Below are 21,084 nucleotides of genomic sequence, written 5' to 3'. Positions count from 1 at the left end.
GTGCTCTGGGGATTGTACCTTGGAGTAGAATTGCCAGTCACATGATCCTGGTGGGTTTTTAATGGGGGAATTTGCTTCAAAATAGATGTAACAGGCTTCCCTGGTGGCGCAGTGGTTAAGAATCCGCCTGCCAATGCAGAGGACATGGGTTCGAGCCCTTAGCTGGGAAGATCCCACGTGCCACAGAGCAACTAAGCCCATGTGCCACAACTACTGAGCCTGTGCTCTAGAGCTCACAAGGCACAACTAGTGAGCCCGCGTGCCACAACTAGTGAGCCCGCGTGCCACAACTAGTGAGCCCGCGTGCCACAACTACTGAAGCCTGCACGCCTAGAGCCCATGCTCCGCAACAAGAGAAGCCACAATGAGAAGCCCACGCACTGCAACGAAGAGTAGGCCCCGTGCACCGCAACTAGAGAAAGCCCGCATGCAGCAACGAAGACCCAACACAGCCAAAAATAAATAAATAAAATAAATTTAAAAAAACATAAAAAAAGAGCAAGGTACTTTAAAAATAAATAGATGTAGCTAAAGAGAAACTGGCTTCAATTCACATTAGAAGAAACAAAAAGGAAACAAACATCAAATATAATTTTTTTTAAAAAAAGGATAATACTGACAATAAAAACAGCAGTTAACTTGTTGCCATGCGCCCTCCTCTGTGCCATGTATCTCGCTAGGAAATTGGTACATACCATGAGGTTTAATCCTCACACTAATCCTACAGTGTTATAATTACCTCTCTTCTACAGATGAAGAAATGGGTTCAGACCCCAGGATGTCAGTCTCCCCAACATCACGCAAGAAGAGAGCACAGATCTGAACGTGGCAGGTGTGTCTGGCTCCGAGGGGCCAGCAGAGACAGCAGACCACTGGAACATTCCTCACCAGCAGCCGTGGTCTAAATTCCCCATCAAAGAGACTCCAGTCAAATTAAAAAACAAACACTAAATAATATTCTGCTTTTGGAAAACACGTAGAGGAGCTAAATTACAAAGAAGGAGAACATCCAATTTGCACAAAGGGACATTATTCTGTGGGTATGTGAGCTCTTCAGATCTGTGAGCGGTGAGTGGACATTCCTCTGGCAGCGGTGCTCAGGTGGACTGAGGGTGAGCAGGGCTGGGGACAAGGCCAGTTAGGAGGCTGTCAAAGCAGGCTGGGGAAAGGGAGGGCTGGGAGTGGAGGAGGAAGAGGAACTTCGAGAATGCTGGAGTGCCTGGATGCAAAGGAGGAGAGAGACAAGGAGCAGAGAGCAGAGGTGTGCGCACGAGGCTGGGGCAGGGAGGAGCTTGGCTCTGGGTGTCCCCCCTACCTCCTGTGGCCAGCGGTCCTGCCACTGGGCTCAAGAATGAGGCAAGCCAAGATCCTTGCCAACACATCACTGATGAAAACCACCCACGCACAGGGTGCCCTCCCGTTCGTACACAACTTGTCTCATTCCAAGGCTGCTCTGTAAAGTGCTAGACTTCTCGCTGGAGACCTGAACTGTTCACTATTTTATGAACCTCTTAAATTCCTAAAAGAGTCAACGGAGACAGAAAGTGTCATTCAAGAACAGGTACTGATCGTCCCCTTGAAGTCTCCCTGCAGAGTGTGGCATGGCGACTGCCCTGCACACAATGAACGCTAAGTGAGCACTGACTGACAGAAGAAATTACTTTCCCATTAGAGCCGCACAGCTGTGTTTTCAATTCCGCTGATTCAATATTTCCCATCAGAAACAGCTTGTGGTGTTTCAATATTGCAACTGGTTTACCCTCGTGCACATAAAGGCACAAAGTATATGTAGTTGTCTTTCGTGATCAAAGAGAAAGCTGTCTGTGCAGCAATCTGAGGCCCATCAACAATGATTCAGAAAGCAATCCTTTCCTCTCCTGGGAAATTCAATCTGGCAATCAAAGTGAAAAGAAGCTAGGCTGGCTCTGCCAGTTAAGAAACAAGGAGAGCCAAAGGATATGCGGCATACTGGAAACTCAAGGGCAGAACAGTTCATGACTCCAATGTGTCCAACCGGACACGCGCTGTCCAGTGTGGTAACCACTAGCCACCTGTAGCTATCCACATTAATCAATGTTAAGTAAGATTAAAAATGCAACCCCTTACACCAGCCACATTTCAAGTGATCTATGGCCACATGTGGCAGAGGCTACACTGGGTGGCAGAGATACAGAATATCCATCACCATAGAAAAATCTCTCAGACAGTGCTGAGCCAGACCAGCCATGTGGTCAGATCTGAAAAAAACATGGCTCTATTCTGTACCCACTGACTGATATTATAGGTTGACTTTTCTGGACAGATATCCTTAAGTATGTTTTCAGACTTTGGATTTGACAGATCAGTAAAATACTTTTTCTCATTTGGGGTTGCCAAGTTAACATTTTGTCAAGTAAGGCTGCCACCAGATTACTAGCCTGTAAGGCCCATCACGGCACACATCATGCCTTTTTACTGCCCAGCATCATATCCCCTGTACCTAAAACAATGCCTGGTTCATAGTATGTGCTCAACAATTATTTGCTAGATAAGTGATTATACATGCACACATAGACAGACATACTTATTTTTTTCATTTTATTTTTGGTGAAACTTTGTCACTGACTGGTACCAGTCACCTGAAAGGTGTTTGGGTTCTACAAACACACAACACACACACACACACACACACACACACACACACACACGAGGCTGGATTAAGTTAATAAACACTTGTAACAAAATATTACAAATCACAATGGGCTTCTCTAAATCGTATATTTCATAACCAACCATGGGTGGAGTGAGGGGAAGAAACTGTTTGCTTTTCAAAGGCACCAGAGTGCCCTCTTGTGGTAAAAGAAAGTACCTGTGTGGTCACAATTTTTATTTTAAAAAACAAGTTACTGGGCATGCCACGGAGCAACTAAGCCCGTGCGCCACAACTAGTGAGCCTGCGCTCTAGAGCCCGTGAGCCACAACTAGCGAGCCCCTGTGCTCCGCAACAAGAGAAGCCACCACAATGAGAAGCCCCCGCACCGCAGGTAGAGAAAAGCCCCGCGGAGCAACAAAGACCCAACACAGCCAAAAAAAAAACAAGTTACTGGGGCTTCCCTGGTGGCGCAGTGGTTGAGAGTCCGCCTGCCAATGCAGGGGACACGGGTTCGTTCCCTGGTCCAGGAAGATCCCACATGCCATGGAGCGGCTGGGCCTGTGAGCCATGGCTGCTGAGCCTGCGCGTCGGGAGCCTGTGCTCTGCAACGGGAGAGGCCACAACAGTGAGAGGCCCGCGTACCGCAAAAAGAAAAAAAAAAAAAAAACACAAGTTACTTTACATTTCTAGTAACACATTAAAACCTGTATTGACCTGTAATTACTCTGAGAATCAGCCCAAGTATGTATGCCAATAGTTAACTGTAAAATCTGGCAAGTTGTGTTTGTGAAAAAGATAATTAAGAATGATTTATCACAGAACTATCCAACGGGGTCATCCACATACCTAGGAAATAGTGTCATAAGAACTGCTCTTTGGATTTTACATTCTGGAGTTTCTATTTATCCTCTGGTTTTAGAAAAACCCTACTTTCAAGTTCAAGGCAGTGTTGTACATACAGCTTATTCCTCTTTTGGTCTAACATCAACAATAATCTTTGCCACATCCAACTTATTTTCCACTTTTATATTAATATCCTTTTTCTGTTGTTTCCTCATACAAATCATTCTTTAAAACTCCGTGTTGGACAAAGGATTAATCTCCAAAATATATAAACAGCTCATGCAGCTCAATATCAAAAAAAGAAACAACCCAATCAAAAAATGGGCAGAAGACCTAAATAGATATTTCTCCAAAGAAGACATACAGATTGCCAACAAACACATGAAAGAATGCTCAACATCACTAATCATTAGAGAAATGCAAATCAAAACTACAATGAGATATCATCTCACACCAGTCAGAATGGCCATCATCAAAAAATCTACAAACAAGAAATGCTGGAGAGGGTGTGGAGAAAAGGGAACCCTCTTGCACTGTTGGTGGGAGTAAATTGATACAGCCACTATGGAGAACAGTATGGAAGTTCTTTAAAAAACTAAAAATAGAATTACCATTTGACCCAGCAATCCCACTACTGGGCATATACCCAGAGAAAACCATAATTCCAAAAGACACATGCATCCCAATGTTCATTGCAGCACTATTTACAATAGCCAGGTCATGGAAGCAACCTAAATGCCCATCGACAGATGAATGGATAAAGAAGATGTGGTACATATATACAATGGCATATTACTCAGCCATAAAAAGGAACGAAATTGGGTCATTTGTAGAGACATGGATGGACCTAGAGACTGTCATACAGAGTGAAGTAAGTCAGAAACAGAAAAACAAATACCATATATTAACACATATATGTGGAATCTAGAAAAATGGTACAGATGAACCGGTTTGCAAGGCAGAAATAGAGACACAGATGTAAGGAACAAACGTATGGACACCAAGGGAGGAAAGCGGGGGGAGGGGTGGGGGTGGTGGGATGAACTGGGAGATTGGGATTGACGTGTATACACTAATATACATAAAACAGATAATAAAAACCTGAAGAAAAAAAACCAACTCTGTGTTATGGTTGTGCCTTTACACTTTATAGGCAGTGATAAATCACACCCAAAGTGGGTTTTCAATTAAAAGATAAAAATGTGACTTTGATCATTTTAGATGGCTTTTGCAAATTTCAACTTGATATTCTATGGCCTTGCAGGGGTAAAGGACACCTACATTGGTCAGTTCCAGCCAAGGCAGAACTTTCTGGTTCTACTGATCAATGATGTAGGATGCTTCTTTTGGTGACAGGGGAGGAAAAACTGACTTATCCATGATGATCCTATTAAGTGTGGTCCATGTGAAACAGAGAAGAATCACTATCTAAATAAGACCTCAAGATGCTCACAAATTCTAAGTCAGCAACCCCATATGGGGGCAGGAGGTAGGAAGAAGGATCTTTAAAAGGCAGTCTCAGATTGCAATTGGCTGACACTAGCATCTGAGCCTCCTGGGTGTTTGTTCTTATACAGTATTCCTCAGATGTACTCAAGAATGTAAACCACAGCTCTGTACAGTTTAGCAATGACTTTGCATTTTTCTTAAATTCTGCAAGTAAAGAACTACTGTGGATATAACCAATTTCAATACTGAGCAACTGTCAGGAAATGTCCTGTTTGTGTTTGCTGACTGCCTTTTGCTTCAAGCAAACACAAACAGGACTTGTAAACTTTTTTCGTCTTCCATTATTTTGACCATTCTTGGTATGAAGCGTGTTGTCCTATTTCTCCTCAGTTTCATTTTCTTCTCTAGCTAAACAATCCCAGGGGGTATTCTCTACTGCTAATCACTTCCATGGTTTTATTCTGTTTCCTTTTTCTCTCACAGGTCATTGGGCTCGGATCTAAGAATATTCTAAGGATAATCCGCCAGTAAATAAAATAGTTCTGATGTGTCATATTACTTTTTAAAAAAGCTAGAATTACATTCATATATTAATCTAAAGCTATTTATGCTAGAAAAATAAAGACCATAAATAAGTTTATATTACAGAAATGGGTAAACTTCAATTTAGAGACAAGAACTAAATTAGGAAAGTTTTCAACATGTTTCCTCTAGAACATAATACTATTACAGACTTTCTAGGACAAACCATCTCTTACTGATGTTAACAGGAAACAATAACCACATTTTTTTCTAAAGGTCAGCAAGGTTTTCATTATAAGCTGTTTCATAATATTTGTGTATATGGTTTTTAACCTTGTGCATGTTACCTTAATTTCGTCTTTTTTTTTAAGAGGCAGCCAAAAATGAAGGAGAATAAGTTCATATCTAGATCAATTTCTTTTATTTCCAACACTTGGGACTATTTAATTTTAAAATGAGAGCAAGGAAAAGTTCACATCTGCCGAGCGTTCGTTACATACAGAGTATTACTTTAAAGGTACTACTTGATATGTGCTCATTCAAAAAGCTGTATGGAGTGTGCTCTACCCAGAACACACAAGGCCTGTTTAAGAGCAACTCCAGCATGTAGGAAAATCTTCCAGGTTGAATAACGTAGTCTATAGAAACTAGCACAGAATACCTGGACACATCGTCACCGCTCACTAACAAAATGTTCTGGGCCAAACGCTGACACAATTCGGTATCTGATGACCCACACCCCATGCCTTTTCTACATCACTGTCTGTCTTGGACTAAGGTTAAGGAATGTGTTTGCCTCACTTGTTCAGCGCCTAGTAAAGATGGGAGGCACAACAGGAAGGAAAGAGCCCAGCAATCGGAAATCTTAGGTTCAAATTCTGACTCCAACTCAAAATTTGTGAGTTTTAATGAAGAAATCACTTAAACTTCTTTGACCCTAAGCCTCTCCTGGTACCACGGGGACTGCTGGTCCTCCCAGCACCAACACCACGGGGAAGGGAGGAGGTAATGGGTGTGAGAGCACCAGCAGAATGGTCTCTGTCAGACACTCGATAAATGTTTAATGACTCTCAGAGTTACCTGAGCTCCATCCTAGAGGAGAACCAGCAGACTCCAGAGCAAACAAAGCAAGGCAACAACAGGAGCAGGCCCTCCCAGAAATGACAGCTGCCATCAACACGGACTGCAGCTCAGAGACTCTCAAACTGCTTTAACACTGCGCTACAGACAGACTGTATTCCTTATCCCACCACACACACACACACGCACACACACACACACGCACACACACACACGCACACACACACACACACGCACACACATCACTACTTCTAACCTTCAGACTCCACAGTGACTCATGCCTTGAAATTCCCAGGTTAAATACAAGTGGAAAAGGAGCTACTGGCCCTCTTCTAGGACTGTCCGCCCATGAATCAAGCTCTCCTCATGCACCACTCCAAGCACTGGATGGGCCGCTGGATACTCAACCCGACAGACTACGAGGTGGGCACTCTAGCTAACCCATTCTACCAAGGAGGGCGCGAGCGCTGAGACCACAGGGCTAACTGGTAGCAGAGCTGGGGTCTGGCTGCAGAGCTACTCAGGCAGCTGCTCTGCGTCCCAGAGAGAAATGATAATCAAAGTCCCATAGTTCCAAACATATGCTGGAATTTTAAACCTGAGACAATCCCCACTTACTCCTATCACAATAATACTAAAGTCTAAGAAAAACCTTCAAGTCATCGTGTGGGCCTAACAATCTTTTAATCATCAAAACACATCCCCCCATGATAGAGATTATACCTGTTTTACAAACACTAAGACTCAAAGAACACTTGCAAAAGAAGACAGAACCAGAATTTGTTGACATCAAAACCAAAACTTTTCAGCTTCCTCTTATCCAAAGAAAAATTGAAAATAAAACTGCATTCCAATCACGTCTTGAACTGAGAATTCTGACGATATCTTGGCAGTTATGTCAAAACTTTATATATATATACCCTACGACCTACCAACCCTACTTCCAGGATCTTTCTTACAGAAATACTACTACGAATAAACAAAGACATGTATACAAGGATGCTTACCCCATCAACGCTTGTAAGAGCAAAACCAAAAACAAGGTGAATATCTATCCAGTTAGCTACACTGTGACACAAATACATGATAGAAAACCACTGTAGCCAGTTAAAAGAATGAGGTAGCTCTAGACACACTGACAAGATACCCTGGCTATACTAGTAAGCAAAAAAAGCAAGTGACAGATATGTGTGATATGATCCTATTTTTATTTAAAAATAAACTGTGTGTGGATATATATGTCGTAGAGATACAGCAGAAGGCCTGAAAAACTATGTAACTTCCTTGCGAAGAAAAAACTTAGGGGGTAAGAGGGCTCGTCTCTCACGTTTTACTTCATATAAGTCTGGATTTGTTTGAAGTTAACAATTACTTTTGACATAACAGTATACAATTTTGAAATAAAACGGATTTGAGAGGCTAATTTTCTAGATGGAATACGGTAGTTTAGAAATGCCCTTAAAACGTAAATTTCTTTCTCCCATTTACAAGCCTGGGAGGGCACAGGAAAGGGAGCACTGCCACAAAATCCTCTTTTAAAAGTTCACTCAGGAATAAAGACACAGACCTACTTGAGAATGGACTTGAGGATATGGGGAGGGGGAAGGGTAAGCTGTGACAAAGCGAAAGAGAGGCATGGACATATATACACTACCAAACGTAAAATAGCTAGCTAGTGGGAAGCAGCCGCAGAGCACAGGGAGATCAGCTCGATGCTGTGGGACCGCCTGGAGGGGTGGGATGGGGAGGGTGGGAGGGAGGGAGACGCAGGAGGGAAGGGATGTGGGAACAGATGTATATGTATGACTGATTCACTTTGTTATAAAGCAGAAACTAATAAAATAAAATAAAATAAAATAAAAGTTCACTCAGGATGCTAATCTAAGTTTCATTTCAGAGATTTTGTAAGGTTAGCACTGCCTCTTTTCAGACTACATCAGAAATGACATCAATGTCAAGATGAAGGCAAAATTAACAATCTTAAAAAGGAAACATGTAAAATACTTAGACAAAACGAATGACTAAAACTGCAGAGTTCTACTACACTTTATTCAAAAATTGGCCCTACCTCCTAATTGAGAGACCTGAAAGTCTAGTGTCCAAATATAAGTACCCATCACGTGTTCAAAAATAATCTTCAAACTTGAACCGTAATCTTTGGAAGTTACACACACCACAATCCACCTTTGCACAGGTAATTTTATTCTCTCCTGTGGGTGTCAAGTGCTCACAGATTGTAATTTGAAACATTCAGAAAGCACATACCTGAATATTGTCACATTTCTTTACATCATGATTCAATAACTATTAAACAATTATGTCTACTAAATACAGTGAACAAAATGGTATAACTGTTTACACCATTCCCTTGTACACAAGGCTTCTGTCACAACAGCAACAAATGGAATGCATACCACAATATCAATGAAGTAAGACCTTCTTTTTAAATAAACTATTCTGTTTATAAATAAACTCTGATTTTTTTTTTTAGTACACATTTACAGACCTGATCAATAAAAAGAAACAAGACATATAGTTTCCTTTTAAAAACAAAATGTTGACAAATGGACCACTACAAGAGAACGCGAATAGGAAAGGGGGTGAGAAGCAAGCAAGGGGTAAGAGAGAGTTAAAAGTACAGCCATACTACAACCTATGTCTGTTAGCAAACACCGACACCGACATGAGGGCAGGGCTATCTGGGGGGCTCATTTTACTTGAATTCCAGCAAGTTGCAATCGATCTTGTAGTACACATAGGGGTAATATTCCTGTTGACTCAGGTTTAAGCCTGGAATATCCATAGGAGCCTATTGAAAAATCAGATGATTATTCAACTAAGTACTTAAAGAAATTAAACAAGAAAAAAAGTATTACCATTCATAGGCATACCTTGGAGATATTGCAGGTTCTGTTCCAGACCACCACAGTAAAGCGAGTGGTTTCCCAGTGCATATAAAAGTTATGTTTACACTATACTACAGTCTATTAAGTGTGCAACAGCATTATGTCTTGAAAAACAATGTACATACACCTTAATTCAAAAATACTTTATTGCTAAAAAATGCAAATCATCATCTGACAATGCAGGGTTGCCACAAACCTTCAATTTGTAAATTGAAAAGTGCATTATCTGCAAAGTTCAATAAAGTGAAGCACAGCAAAACAAGGTATGCCTGTACCTTCTTAATGAACATCTACTCTGGGCTAAGTTTATACATTTTTTGCTAATTTAATCTGAGTTTGGCATTGCTAACTCCATTTTGCAAATGAGAAAACAATCTCTGAAAGACTGACTTGAGACCTCCCTGGTGGTCCAGTGGTAAAGAATCCACCTTACAATGCAGAGGATGCAGGTTCGATCCTTGGTCAGGGAACTAAGATCCCACATGCCACGGAGCAACTAAGCCCGTGTGTCACAACTACTGAGTGCAAGGGCCCTGGAGCCTTCGCGCCACAACTAGAGAAGAAAAAACGCGTGCGCCGCAACAAAAGATCCTGTATGCCTCAAGGAAGATCCCGCGTGCCACAACTAAGACCTGACGTGGCCAAAAACAAATTTTTTTTTTTTTTTGCGGTATGTGGGCCTCTCACTGCTGCGGCCTCTCCCATTGCGGAGCACAGGCTCTGGACGCACAGGCTCAGCGGCCATGGCTCACGGGCCCAGCCACTCCGAGGCATGTGGGATCTTCCCGGACCGGGGCACGAACCCGTGTCCCCTGCATCGGCAGGCGGACTCTCAACCACTGCGCCACCAGGGAAGCCCCAAAAATAAGTTCTAAAAAATAAATAAATAATAAATAAATCTTAAAAAATAAATAAATAAATAAAGGCTGACCTGCCCTAGGAAACAGAGTGAGTAGTAAAGCCAGATTGAAGCACTCTCTGCCCTCAAAGCCTGTGTGTGTTTAACCATCACCACACCATCCTTTCTTATGCATACTGTATAAAATTACTTCTTTAATCTCAGGCTTGGTGTACTGAGTTTAGGAGACACATGGCTTACAAAATGCTGGATAAAAATAAACCAAGTGTGATTTTTACAGATACCACTTATTACATATGCATGTTATAAGAATTTACTGGTAGGAAATTATGTATCAAACTGTTAGACTTCACATATTATCAACTCTACAAAATGCAGAGTCATTTCCTGCATTTTCTTCTATCAAAAAACCCTGATTTTTTTCATGGGTTCTAACTAATGCACATGTGAAATACTGCCATCCGAAACTAAAGAGAAAAAAAATCAGCAAGATATTTGAAATCAAAAAAAGCCTATTACAATTTTAAACAACAGCAACAACGAAAAGCACACATACTGTTTGTATCTTTCTGTTTAAAAAGAACACATAAACACATACCATTTTAGAGAAATGATAGTTCCCTTTAAAATGCTCATCTACTGACTCCACTACTTCTACCAAATAAAGTTACAATAACTACTTATTTTCTTGCTCTCTGCAATTTATAACTTTTGTAAACAACTAGTATCACTGGTTGTGTATTTCTGCAGCTATAAACATCGGATCTACAGCAAGATAACTGGCTTTTAGAAATACCAAGAAGCAACTAGTAAAATGGGGTAAACAAGGTAAATTATTTGCTAAGCTATCAGGTAAATTAATTACTAACAAATTGAGAATCTTAAAGCAACTTTCAAAAGGTTAAATAACCTCTTATCTTCTTCCAATAATCTTTTCTGAAGTTCATCCAGTTCCTCTTCTACCAGGTTGTCTAATAAATACTTACATCAATAATAGCTGCTGCACTGCTATCTAGATGTTTATACAATTCATATAATACTTCTCTTAGTTTCTTCATTGTTTTCTTATTGGGCTGAAGGAGCATTGCTTGGAAGTTCACTGGCAAGCCATACCTTATAAATAAGCAGAAATACAGGATGTAACACAAGCAAACATATGCAGAGATTTTCTTTTTAAAGCAAATACTCTCACATTCTTCTTTAATCACAGTTAATGGGGAAAGGGTACCTCACTTTAATGACCATGTTTACAAGTTCAACTAATATACACAGAAACTCAAACCTTCTCTGGTCCTCAATGACCATTAGAAATCTTTCTTTAGGATGAGAGCCAACTGTCTACTAGGAATTACTTTTAATTACTCTTCAATTTTTAAGGTAATCTATGAATACCCGCAGCAGACAGGGGTAATATGTAAACTTAGTACAGTGTCTCTAGGTATCTGCAGGGAATTGGCTCCAAGACCCCTGTGGATACCAAAATCCACGGATGCTCAAGTCCCTTAAATAAAATGGTGTAGTGTTGCATATAACCTACACATATCCTCCAGTATACTTTAAAATCATCTCTAGATTACTTATAATACAATGTAAATGCTATGTAATTAGTTGTAAGTAAAATGCAAATGCTACGTAAATCGTTGCTAGTGCTCAGTAAATTCAAGTTTTGCCTTTTGGAACTTTCTGGAGTTTCTTTTTCGAATATTTTCAATCTGCAGTTGGTTGAATCCATGGATTCGTAACCCAAGAACATGGAGGGCTTTCATGATAATAAACAACATGAGATTACTACCCACGTCTACTATGAAAATTCAAAGAAATTTACAAATAGTGAGCACGACTGCAGATAAGCATTTTGAAATATTTCTAATATGAGCAACATGTACAGAGGATCACAAGATGATTGAGATTTTAAGTACCTCAAAATAAAAAAAATTTTAGGTTAACTGAAATGAGGACTTCAAATAAGGCAGCGTTAGGTATACTGCATACCAAACTGCATATAAAAATATTTGAATGATCTTCTTTTAAACAAACACTGGCTAATATTTCATAATCTACATTTAACTTAAGTACATAATAAGAAAAGAATCAGAGAGCACAGCAGCGTGATCTCTTCCTTCAAACCCGGTATTAAGGGACAAGACCAACATGCACGTAATAAGCAGTATGACACTGACAATCTCTCCCTCACGACTGGCCCTTTGGTTTCTCCAAATCAATTTCCTATTAGTAGACTGTGTGTTTTTATAAAGAGGTTCAATGTAAAGGGATCTATAAATTCTTTAGTTCCAAGTTTCTCAATTAACTTCCTTTACCTCAAAACAGACTCAACAAAAACCCTCAACGCTTTTACATGAATCCACGCAATAAACGCCTCACTGAAATTCACTTTCAGCCACCGTACAAGTGGTCCCTAGAGAAAGAAAGAAAAAAAAAATCACCAAAAATTTGGTCCTGAAAATGGCAGTTAGAAATTAGATAAATCAAATATTTTTAAAGGAGCAACTATCCAGTAAGAATCTTTAGGAGCATTAAATCACATTATAATTCACTTTAAAAATGTTTCATTATTCTCATTATCTTGGATACTTTACCTTAAATTAGATGAAAAGATTAAGCCACTACTCTGTAACCTCAGTAGATACAAAAATCCATTGAATCTATTCACTACACAGAAAAAGGTATATATATATATATTTTTTTCTTTTTTTTGGCCACACCACGTGGCTTGTGGGATCTTAGTTCCCTGACCAGGGATTGAACCCACGCCCCTTGCAGTGGAAGTGCAGAGTCCTAACCACTGGAGCACCAGGGGAATCCCAAAAAGGCCTATGTTTTAATGAAAGTTATTTAAAGTGACACAGAATATAGAAGTGTCCTTCTACAGGTTTGAAAACCAAAATATAAAAATCTAAATTTACTATCCAATACTCTTAAACATTTTATACATTGAAAATAGAATTCAATTACACACAACTTCTCAGGAATAACAAAAAATAGCTATGTAGTAAGTCCCTTAATACCCCTAGGTGTTAGTTTTCTCATCTGTAAAATCAGGGGGTTGATCTAGATCCCTAAAACCTGTTCATCATGTTCTAAAATTTTAATGGTTCTATTAGGTAGTATATATTCTTTCTGAATTTAGTTATTCAGTACTTCTAAATAAAAACACTTCTTTAAAGAAACAAATGACAAATAACTTATTACCACCTCTCCATACTTAAAAGACACACATGATCAGTTCAGCTAATAGTTATTTAGATAACATTATTAGGCTCATTTGGATGTAACAATCCATTTACGCAAAAAGGATAATACAACAAAGTGAAAGTCTTTGGTTAAAGTATCTGTTCTTTAAAAGGGATCTGGAACTCCCCAACAAGTTGGTTTTATTTGACATTACTTGGTTAGGGTTAGTTTTCTCCCAACTGAGATGTAATGGTTTATAAAGTACTTGGAAATAATTTTAAATGGAATATGCTTTTATTTCCTCTTGCATTACAAGAGAAATACATTTTCACTCATCATGTTTCCCCTTCCATACAAGCTTCAGTCTTCACAATAATCCTGCACTTGAGATGGCAAGAAAGTCAACACCACCTTTCACTCACAATTCCATCCCTGTTCTCCATTGTGCCTAGAACATACTAACTCACCAATGGTTTAAATACAAATTCCTCCAATAAAAGACTGCATGCAGCATTAAAAAAATCTGCCTCAAAAAATGAAATTTCTTACTGAAGAGAGAGAACTACTACTTAACTAAAATAACCCCTCACTATATGAGTATTAATCAAAACTCTGCATTTAAAATTAATTTCTGATATGGACTTAAGGGGGGTTAATTTTAAGATAATATATTTTAAGATAAGGATTCACAGATCTCAGCTTGCTTAGAGAAAACTTATTTTGATTATTTAGTAGAAAAAACAGCTAGAATCAAAAGCAAAATCAGAAAAGTTTTATTTTCCTTTAAATTAAAGAAAAGCAGTACCACTTTTTCTTCTGCTTAACACTGATAATACTAAGTATTAAAAACACATACAAATTGCTTTTTCTTGTCGGTAGAAAGCCTGTTCATTTCCTCTTTGTCTGCTTTCATCTCCTCTTCATTATACTGGAAGTCACGAACGATGAATCTAAATTGGGGGGCGGAAAAAACCAAAATTGTCCACACCATGTTTAGGTGATCTAACAGACTAAAAAATAAAAAATAATAATCTTACTTGTTTTCCCTGGCTTTGTGTCTGAAGTCATCAACTGCCTTCCTAAACAAGGTGACATTACACAGGTAACTGTCTTGGTCCTCTGAGAGAACACTAGAGAAAGAAAGACCAAGTCCATTTAAAGCTTTATACTTATTGCTCACATTCATATTGAGGGCAGAATTCAGAAACAGGGGGAGGAAGAGGAGGAACAGACAGTGGGGTACGGCAGCCCTTCCCAAACCACTTCAGTGCTTTTCATCTGTACTGCCTCCACACTGAAGACACTCAGTGTTTATGATGTTTCTATTTACGGTGCCTTAACAGCCCCCTAGTGCATTTCTTCCTAGCCAACAAAATTAAACATTAAATCAAGTAAAGCATCCAAACTCAAGAATCACGCTTTTCAATCTGTATCAGCACTAGGCCAGCCAAGGAAACATTGTCCAGCACCTGGCTGGCTTCCAGAATCTCCTTACTTCCTTGCTAAACACCCTCTTCTCTTCTGGTGACTGAATTCTCTCTTCCTCTCTCCAGTCCAGCCCTGACCCATGAGTCCCGGCCCACCCCTTTTAACTTGTGCCCTCTCAAAACTATTATCCTGCGTTCTTGTTCCCAGTGCCCATGAGATCTAAAGCAAGGCAGCTACAAAGTGGACAGAACTCGATAAAGAACCTTTAATGATCCTCAGGTTTGCCAGAATTGACAGTAATGTGAACTCTTTCTGAACAGTTTTTCCAACAGAAAGAAGCAGAACAGCAGCTCAGCCTCTCAGCTTCTTTGGCCTTTAACTCTGACTTGGCATTTATACACACCTCTGCACTTAACCACCCAATGGTGGCAATATTTCACATGGTCCAACCTTTCAAGATTTATGTAGAATATTTTGCAAATAGCTAGGTTTTGTGTGTTTTGTAGGTGAAATTATTCCTTTCAGGTTTAAAGATGGTTTTTTTTCAATCTATTCTTCTTCCTCAAAAGTCCACTTTCATCTTCACTGCTTCCAAGAGTAACCACTCAGGTATTGTGCCAAAAAGCAACAAGTGACAGTATTACTATTTATAATTCATTTTAAAATAAAGCACTTAGAACAATGACCAGCACATAGTAATCACTCAAAAATGTTAGTTACTATGATAAGTGAAGAATCCAACATCAAGTCATAGAGATCTTTCCTAAACAGAAGTACAAAATTCCAGACTAACCCACTACAACCTGTCTGCCCCACATGAACTAAGCATCCTCTTCAGGTGCTGGCTGAGCTACTGCATTGTTCTCAATGACTAAATTTAAATAACTTTTCAAGTCAATGATTCCAAAAGTCTTTAGACCGATAAATAGTTGAACAGATGTTTTCACTGAGTGAGGAAGGGCTGGGGACTCTCAAGGGGTCGGTGAGCACTCAGGGGTCATTCAGAAGACAGGTATTGCCTATACTGAACTGTTGGCATCTGAAATTTTTTTTCCTTTTAACTACTAAAGTGACTTTTCAAAAGATGTAAGTCTGAAGTAATATTTCTAATGTCCTTCTTTCCAAATAAACCTGGGCCTACACACCACTCCCCTGGACTAGGCTCACACACCACAGGGTGGGAGGACATTCTGTGTGCACTGAGTCCTTGCTCTCCTCCTCTCCCTGCCCCCAAACGTAAAGACAACCTCTGTGACTTTTACAGTCTCCAGAGCACAAAGGTCTAAGAAGGTGTCATCTGTCAGGATAAACAGCTTCGGAGGAAAACCAGCATTAAGACACAACCTCAATCTTCAGTTTACCATCTGAAGGGCCAGTGTGAATGGGAAGTATTCCCCCCAAATGGGAAAAAAATTCACAATGAGCACAGGTTTGTGGTTTCATTCTCAAAAAATCAACATCTGTGAAACTACAATAATCATATTACCTTCTACTTTATTATCTTATCAAGCCTTAAAAGAACCTCATAATGTGTACAGGGAAGGTGCGATGCTCATTTTACAAAGAAAATGAGGCCCAGAGAAGTTAAAAGACTTACCGCAGGTCACATAGCAAGTTGGTAGCAGAACCAGCAATAGAACTCAGATCCCTGGGTCCAGGACTCTTTCCATTATACTAAGCTACCTCCCATATGACACAATGAAACTGGAAAAGAAAATATTTCATGGGCCTGGCCTTACTAACACCACTTCTTTACTACCTCCTAGACCTTTCTTTCACCATGCTGAGGGTATATATATATACACGCTGCGGGATATATATGTATACACAAAACAATTCTTTGGGGGTGCATATACACTGTACTTAATATATTCTTGAAGAATATCTTGTGTAGAATGGCAGAATGCAGGAAAAAATGACATGCTATGTAGTGTCAAGAGTGCAGGACTTGGAGTTAAAAGACCTGAGTTTTAGCCCTAACTTTGCCACTGCACACTAATACAGCCATATACGCTTTAGGCAATGACTTAACTCGTCTGCATTTTTATTTCTTCATCTATGAGAAAAAGTATAACTGCCAAAACTACTTCATGGAATTTCTGTACATATCAAATTAGACAGTGAATATTAATCCATACGTTTAAAATTGCTTAATAAAAGTTTTTTTTTTTTTAAAGGAAAGGACAGATTCAGTAGAATCTATGCTTACTGGAAAGTGATGGTAAATATTTGCAGATCAAAAGAGTACCCTAGTAGCCATTTTGGTACACTTCCTTTGCAAGATAAATGAGGAAATATAGACACATAGTAGGTATACAATAAATATCGAAGGAAGAATTTGGAGAGGGTAGCACAGCAGAAAAAGTACCACACCAGAGATCTGGGTTCTAGTTACAGCTCTGTCACTAATGAGATGTGTGACTCTGGGCAAACCACGTCACCTCTGTGGCCTCAAACGTCTACATCTATAAACATGAGTGGGTTGATCAGACTGTACAAAGACCCTTCCAGGTCTACAGTAGCTAGAGTTAATATAACTCACTTATTTTTAAAGTGAAAATGATGGCTCCAAAACTGTAAAATTTACCACAAAGGAAAGATAAAGATACTTCCTATTCCAACATCCAAACTACCAAAGGAATTCTACGAAAGAACAGGCTTTACAAAGACTACTACTTACTTGCTAGACCTTGGAACTACCATTTCAGCTAATGTTTCATACTGCTTAATCCAGTCATTGTGGTTTAACCTGCAGAAAAGATACAATTAAGTTACTGGAAGAGAAAAACAAGTCCTACCTTCCTGCCAAGCCCAGAAAGAGAAAAAATTATGAGACAAATAGGAAATCCAACTATAATAGGTATACCTCAAATCTATTTAACAACAACAACAAAAAATCATGTTTTCTACAGAGAATGAATTTCAAATACACTGAGTGGTAAAGCAGGAAATACAGCTCACCATCTCTTATATCCAGTAACTACTGCAAAAGAGGCACATTCTAGAACTAAGTTTGGAAAGGAAGCAAAGCAAAATACAGATTCTAAATTACTTTCAAACTTCAGGGTTGATATACCTTATTATCTCACTAAAAAAAGAAAAAAAGGAAAGAGAGAGAGAGAGAGAAGCCATGCTGAAATCACTAACATTTCTATTCAGTGGCCATTATGAAGAGCTGGGTAAAGCCACACTTACCAAAAGCACAGAGTACCAGGAAGTGCTGAGTAAACAAAGTGACACTAAACCAAGCTGCCACAGATCACCGTGCAACAACCTTTCTAGAGACCACTGGCTTTTGTGGGTGTGGCGAGAGATGATTATATATGCAGAAATAAAGAATTGTAGTATCTATAGCCAGGATAGTGAATAATCCATTATACAAGGTATCCTAGGTCCTATCCGAGGTTTCAAGTACAGTGCACAGAAAACTATGAAAACTTCTGGTCTTAAACACAAATTTTAAATAAAGGTTGCATGAGACAAATCTTTTATCTGGGCAAAGGTTATTTTCCTGCATAGTATAAAAACACAAAGACATAGAAATTTTTTAGAAATAGTGTTCTAGTATTCTGCAGTAAGGGGGAAAAAGCAGAAGTCAGGTAATACTGTAGACACTGAAATTCAATGGAGGTCCTTTCCCACCCCTTTCCAGGAGGCATCATTTTCTAATATTCCCAGTTTCCTAACCAGACAAAAATGGAGAGCACAGCAAAGAAAGATTTCATGAATAATGCTCTGAAGAGTCCCCAAATCTCCATCCCAGTTTGGATCCCCTGAAGATTCCCTGATAGTGAGGTTTTAGTGTAAGTCAGAAGTGAAACCATTAACAGTGTCTCTTTCCCTCTCTCCCTCTCCCTTTCTCCCTCTCCCTCTCCCTCCCTCTCTCCCTCTCTCCCTCTCTCTCACACCCACACACCCACACACACACACAGTTCTCATCTTCCAAAGGTTTCATTTTACCAAGATTACCAAATATTAATTACAACAGAAGGCCTAATCTAAAGGAGATTTCAAAGGACAGTCTAACCCAGCAAACTACGCCCATAACCTGTACACCTGTTTTTGTAAATAAAGTTCTGCTGACACACAGCCATGTACACACTGTGTGTGACCGCTTTCAGCTACAACCACAAAGTTGAAGTGGCAGAACTGAGTAGTTGTATCAGAGACCATATGCCTTGCAAAGGGTAAAATACTTACTATCTGGCCCTTTGCAGAAAAAATATGCCAAGCTTTTATCTAATCCATCCTTTGCTTCTTAGAGGGCTTAATTCATCCTAAACAATCATCAAATATTTTTCAGAAAAACAAATAGCTCCCTGTTTTGAAAAATCTAAGAACAATATTTCTTTTAAGTCCAATAATTTAGCATTATTTAATTTTTTAATGGGCCAGCTCTACTAAGCAAATTTTGATCTGGAATATCAATTTATAATTGACAGCTCTATTACCGGGTTATGAACTCAATTCTACTGCATGTGCCATATGAGTACATGTTGGTTGACAGAACAAATGACAAGGTGATACTCCCTTTACACTTGGGCTTATGGGAAACTTCAAATTACAATATCAGACGCTAATGTTTTTCTGGTATTTTAACAGGTAAAAACCTTCTGTAATAAAAAGACATACTTGGGAACCACGACCAGTAATGTGACGAGATACTCTGAGTCAAGAACAAAGTCATCCTTCTTCACAATTTCTGCTAGACTTCTAGTTAGCAAACTTCCTCTGAGGAATAAGAAAAAAATCATTAGGCTGATAATTATGTGCTTCCAGAACACAAGTAAAGAAACAGCAGGCTAATTATAGTCACATATACTATATATACATCTCAAGAGAGGAATTAGCCTGAGTTAACATTTTATTTTATAAGAAGTCAAAATTTAGCTGAATATTTCCCACACCCAAACCCGAAGAAATGTAAACATTTTATCAGAATTTGCCTCTAGCGTCTCTCTTTGTGTTTGCTTTAATTATTATAACTCAGCTCTTCTCTTGATTACATATATAGTATATTAACTGAGAAAGTATTATTCATTAGGTATCAATTAAAGTCTACCTCATCATAATTATGAAATCATATCATCTAAGCACAACCTTTGATTTTCCTCCCTCTCCCTGGGTATCAATTTTGGTTAGTTAACCCAATAATCAACTCTTTTAACACAGTCTTCATTTGGTCTCCTAGTACATTTCACAGTGAAAATGACTTGCCCTGTTTGCACCACTGACAGTATCCAACCAACTTTCTCTCTGGGATATGAATGCATAACTGGAAGAGTTAAGTGCTTAAAGCTACACCTGTAGTAGTCATATTACAGTGATATTAACCAAAACAAGAGTGGTCTATTTTAAGAAAACCTAATATGTAAAAAATCAAAACTTGGAAAACAGAAAAATTAAAGAATGAGTATTACATTACAAAAGGATTCTTCTATAGAATTCTTTTAAGCAGCAGATCATTGCTATGTAATTAAACTATCATTTGATTTAAAACAATTAACTTTAGATAATTTTCAGTGAAAAACCAGATGGATAAAGGGATAAACCAGGACCCAACTCACAAGTATTATGTATGAAACGAGTATAATAAATCAGCCTCACATCTGTTTTGACTAGCCTGAATTAGTGAGCTTTTCTCCATGAAGTGAAAAAAACACCATATTGATTATAGAAACAGCACAAAGTGGAACTTACTAACCCCTGACAATAGTTCATTCAGTGTATGATAGAGTGCGTCCCCAATTCTTTTTTTTTTGGCTGTGCCGTGAGGCACGCGGAATCTTAGTTCCCCGACCAGGATTGAACCTGCACCCCCTGCAGTGGAAGCACAGATTCTTAACTACTGGACCTCCAGGGAAGTCCCTCCCAATTTTTAATTATTTACATATACTTGACATGCTTACGCATTCTTTCGTTCCAAATTCTGAAGATTCCCTTTCAGGTTGTTATATGCGGATGCTCGAGATTTCAGGTCATTGTCAATCTGAGTCACTCCCTTTAAAGAGAAAAAGGGAAAATTTTCCTAAACCTGTCTCTACTAATACAATCAAAGTAGCTGTGCTTAAACTTTAAAAAACAAAACACCACTAGTTCCTGATGTAAAAATACTCTATTATTTTAAAAGCATGGCTTTAAAGGTCATTAAAAAACAAACCTACTTCATTTTT

General features: G+C 39.0%; 1 protein-coding gene across 2 annotated transcripts in view; it reads right to left on the bottom strand.

The window, feature by feature from the left end:
- Positions 1 to 8,711: 8,711 nt before the first annotated feature.
- The window catches only part of ATP6V1C1 (ATPase H+ transporting V1 subunit C1), a 37,841-nt gene continuing 25,468 nt past the window's right edge, over positions 8,712 to 21,084 (bottom strand). For both annotated transcript variants that reach the window (XM_081258192.1, XM_081258191.1), the window contains 8 exons: positions 20,821 to 20,912; positions 19,544 to 19,642; positions 17,592 to 17,660; positions 14,521 to 14,613; positions 14,340 to 14,433; positions 12,610 to 12,707; positions 11,278 to 11,404; positions 8,712 to 9,335 (listed from right to left, as the gene is read on the bottom strand). In XM_081258192.1, the coding sequence (XP_081114318.1) occupies positions 9,240 to 9,335; positions 11,278 to 11,404; positions 12,610 to 12,707; positions 14,340 to 14,433; positions 14,521 to 14,613; positions 17,592 to 17,660; positions 19,544 to 19,642; positions 20,821 to 20,912 (768 nt within the window). In that variant the 3' untranslated portion in view covers positions 8,712 to 9,239. The remainder of the gene's footprint in view (positions 9,336 to 11,277; positions 11,405 to 12,609; positions 12,708 to 14,339; positions 14,434 to 14,520; positions 14,614 to 17,591; positions 17,661 to 19,543; positions 19,643 to 20,820; positions 20,913 to 21,084) is intronic.

Source organism: Mesoplodon bidens (genome assembly GCF_964165515.1).
Source record: "Mesoplodon bidens genome assembly, chromosome: 16".
NCBI lineage: Eukaryota > Metazoa > Chordata > Mammalia > Artiodactyla > Ziphiidae > Mesoplodon > Mesoplodon bidens.
This window is presented reverse-complemented; position numbering and strand designations above follow the sequence as displayed.